The 3,136-nt window shown below is 34.5% G+C and overlaps 1 protein-coding gene across 1 annotated transcript in view; it reads left to right on the top strand.

Annotated features, from left to right (window-relative positions):
• Positions 1-1,218: 1,218 nt before the first annotated feature.
• LOC106877361 (ataxin-7-like protein 3) overlaps positions 1,219-3,136 on the top strand; it is a 45,120-nt gene continuing 43,202 nt past the window's right edge. The window contains exon 1 of the mRNA XM_014926245.2: positions 1,219-1,342. Within this exon, the coding sequence (XP_014781731.1) occupies positions 1,292-1,342 (51 nt within the window). The 5' untranslated portion in view covers positions 1,219-1,291. The remainder of the gene's footprint in view (positions 1,343-3,136) is intronic.

Raw genomic sequence — 3,136 nt, 5'->3', positions numbered from 1 at the left:
CAACACTAAAATACATTCTTTGCATAGTTTTGACTCGATTGATTTAACGCAGGATTTCTCAGATGAGATCTACGAGAAAAAATCCTGAGGTTTCGCAAAATATGGTATCGTTAAAATAAATTTAATAAAAATTAATCTAAAAAATATGAAATGTGCTATTCCCCATTTTCAAAATAACATTATTTTGACTTTTCTTTCGTGATTAATTTCTATCTTTAAAAGATTTTTTTGTTTAATTTAATGTCTTATTAAAATTAGGGTACCCGGAGTTATCTGTAAATTATAAGGGGTTCCGCGATTCTTTTTTTTTTTTTTTTTTTTTTTTTTTTTTTTTTTTTTTTTTTGTCTTTAAATACTTGCGTTATAGGTTCCATAACAAAATAAGTTTGGCAACCGCTAATTTAAGGTACATTAGTTAATTAAGGCGGCGAAATGTTTAGCGGTATTTCGTCTGTCTTTACGTTCTGAGTTCAAATTCCGCCGAAGTCGACTTTGCCTTTCATCCTTTCAGGGTCGATAAATTAAGTACCAGTTGCGTATTGGAGTCGATCATTCGATTGACCCCTTCCCCCAAAAAATTACGGGCCTTGTGTCTTGAGTAGAAAAGAATAATTAATTAACTATTTGCCTCTGAAGTGATGTGAGCAGGGAGAGGAAGATTTGCGCTGTGACCCTCCCTAGACACAGACACTTTATTACTTTGCAGCTAAAGTTTGAAACAGCTGAAGAAAGATAATTTGGCGAGGCCCTTCACAGGTTTAATCAGATATATACGCAGTGTGATACTATTTTCTTGTGTTTTGTGTTGATGAAAAGAGATAATTGTTCATATTGAATGATGACAAATTAGTTGTAATGACAAGATATCTATTGTGTTTTTCACGACTCAATATTTTTGTTGGAACATTTCGAAACAAATGCGAACTACATGGAGCTACAACTATACAAAAGGCTCTGTAATGTATATCTGTCTCTCCCTCTCGTTCGTCGTCTGTCTAGTCATTGCTTAGAATATGAGACTTCGATTAATTAAAACCTATAATAAACGTTAAGGTGTGAGAGATGGTGAAGACCCATCTCAGCTCAGCTGAGACTTTGACAAATGACAGATCAAAATAAATAAATAAACAAACCAACAGAGAAAAAAAAAACAAGAAAAAAACCCCCAAAACAACAACATTTCTTGCTCTGCGCATCCGGGCCGCGCAGGACAATAGTTTAACAACTTCCGGTAAGGATACACGCTTTCTTAGGATCGGTCGGTGGATGAAGGGAGACTTTGGCCAACACTATGAACAATTCCACCCTGAAAGACTTGAAGAACGGTGAAGATGCTCTAACGGTATGCACCAAATACTGGTTTATTATGAAAATCCCCGTTTCGAGGCGTCTTTAATCCGTTAGATCACCGATTTTGACGCAAGTGTCGGCAAGCTATGTCTATGTATACACACCGCAGCGCTACAAATATATGTATATAGCTACACATACATATATATTTATGTATACACACACACACACACACACACATATATACATAGCTTGCTTCACTCCTCTTTCTGTCTCTCTTTCTCTTACTGTCTTTCTTTCACTCACACATATACACTTTCTCTTGCTATTATTATTATCTCTCTCCCTTTCTCTCTCTCTCTCTCTCTTTCTTTCTCTCTCTCTCTCTCTCTCTCTCTCTGTATATATTGTTTGTTTGTTTCGTCAGGATCGCATCTCGAGGTGTGTCTCTGTCCTTGACGACAATTTTCGAAGTCCTGTCTTTCTTTTACCGTCCAAACTAAACGGTTCTCTGCCGTCGATTGTCACAAAAACACTTCTCGTCTCCTATTTACTACTCGTCTTGTCTTCCAACCTGACTTCCGCCTCTACACCATCACAAACCATTCTCTCTCTACACACACACAAACACTTACATGTTACATACGCACAAACGATTCACATATATAGATAGATAAGATATATATATATATATATATATATATAGTACATACATATATATGTCTGCAGTCACGTATATATATATATATACATATATATATATATATATATATATGTATATATACACACATACAAATATATGTGCATATATGCGTCTGCTAAAGTTCGTGTTTTTTCATTCAACATAGACAAACGTACGCCAAAAACGCAATAATATGATTCCTTAAAGGCACAATGCCACGCACTTTATTTTTAGGAGGTGTAGTCGATTTAAATGACCCCTAGTACTTAACTGGTACCCAGTAATAATTGCTATATTTGCCACATGGCCAGCTTAAACACAAAGCATTTACATATTTAACTAGAAAAATATTTGTGGATAACATACATATATATATATATATTTATGTGCGTGTGTGTGTTTATGGTCATCAATGATTTTTGTGTTTGTCACAAAGAAATTTAATAATAATAGTAATTAAAAATGCTGTCCAGATTTTGGCTTTCATTTTTAAGGCATTGAATCGATTTCCTTAAAGTAATTTAAATGTTCTTGGTATGGTTGTTGTTGTTCTGTTGCAGCTGCTGCTGCTACTACGACTACTACTACTACTACTACTACTACCAATTACTACTACTACCACCACCACCAATTACAACTACTACTACGACTACATTTCTTATTCATTCTGGCTCGCGTTACGGTTCCAATCACAAGCTTCTGTGGTATTAATAATTTGTGTATATTTGTTTATAACTAAACTTGCGTATAATCACGTGTATAATGTGTGTGTGTGTGTATAATGTATGTACATATGTTTGTATGTTTATATATGTGCTTGCATATAAGTATGTGTGTGTACATGCATACGTATCTATATATAAATATATATATAGAGAGAGAGAGCAAGAGAAAGAGAGGTGGTGATGTTGGTGTTTGTGTGTGGTCTGATGCCATGTATGTATAAAATCAACAAAGACCCCTCAATAATCTATATAAATACCTTCTCTTCCATTCCTGTCTACCCATTTCGATAAACATATATCACTATATAAATATATTGTCTCCCATACTGTTTACCCCCAACCAGCTTAATTTCTCGCTGTCTATTGTTGCCACCGACATACACACGGTCGATACATACATACATACATACATACATACATACATATATATATATATATA

This window comes from Octopus bimaculoides, chromosome 3 (assembly GCF_001194135.2).
Source record: "Octopus bimaculoides isolate UCB-OBI-ISO-001 chromosome 3, ASM119413v2, whole genome shotgun sequence".
NCBI lineage: Eukaryota > Metazoa > Mollusca > Cephalopoda > Octopoda > Octopodidae > Octopus > Octopus bimaculoides.
The sequence above is the reverse complement of the archived record's forward strand: the minus strand, read 5'-3'. Positions and strand labels throughout refer to the sequence as shown.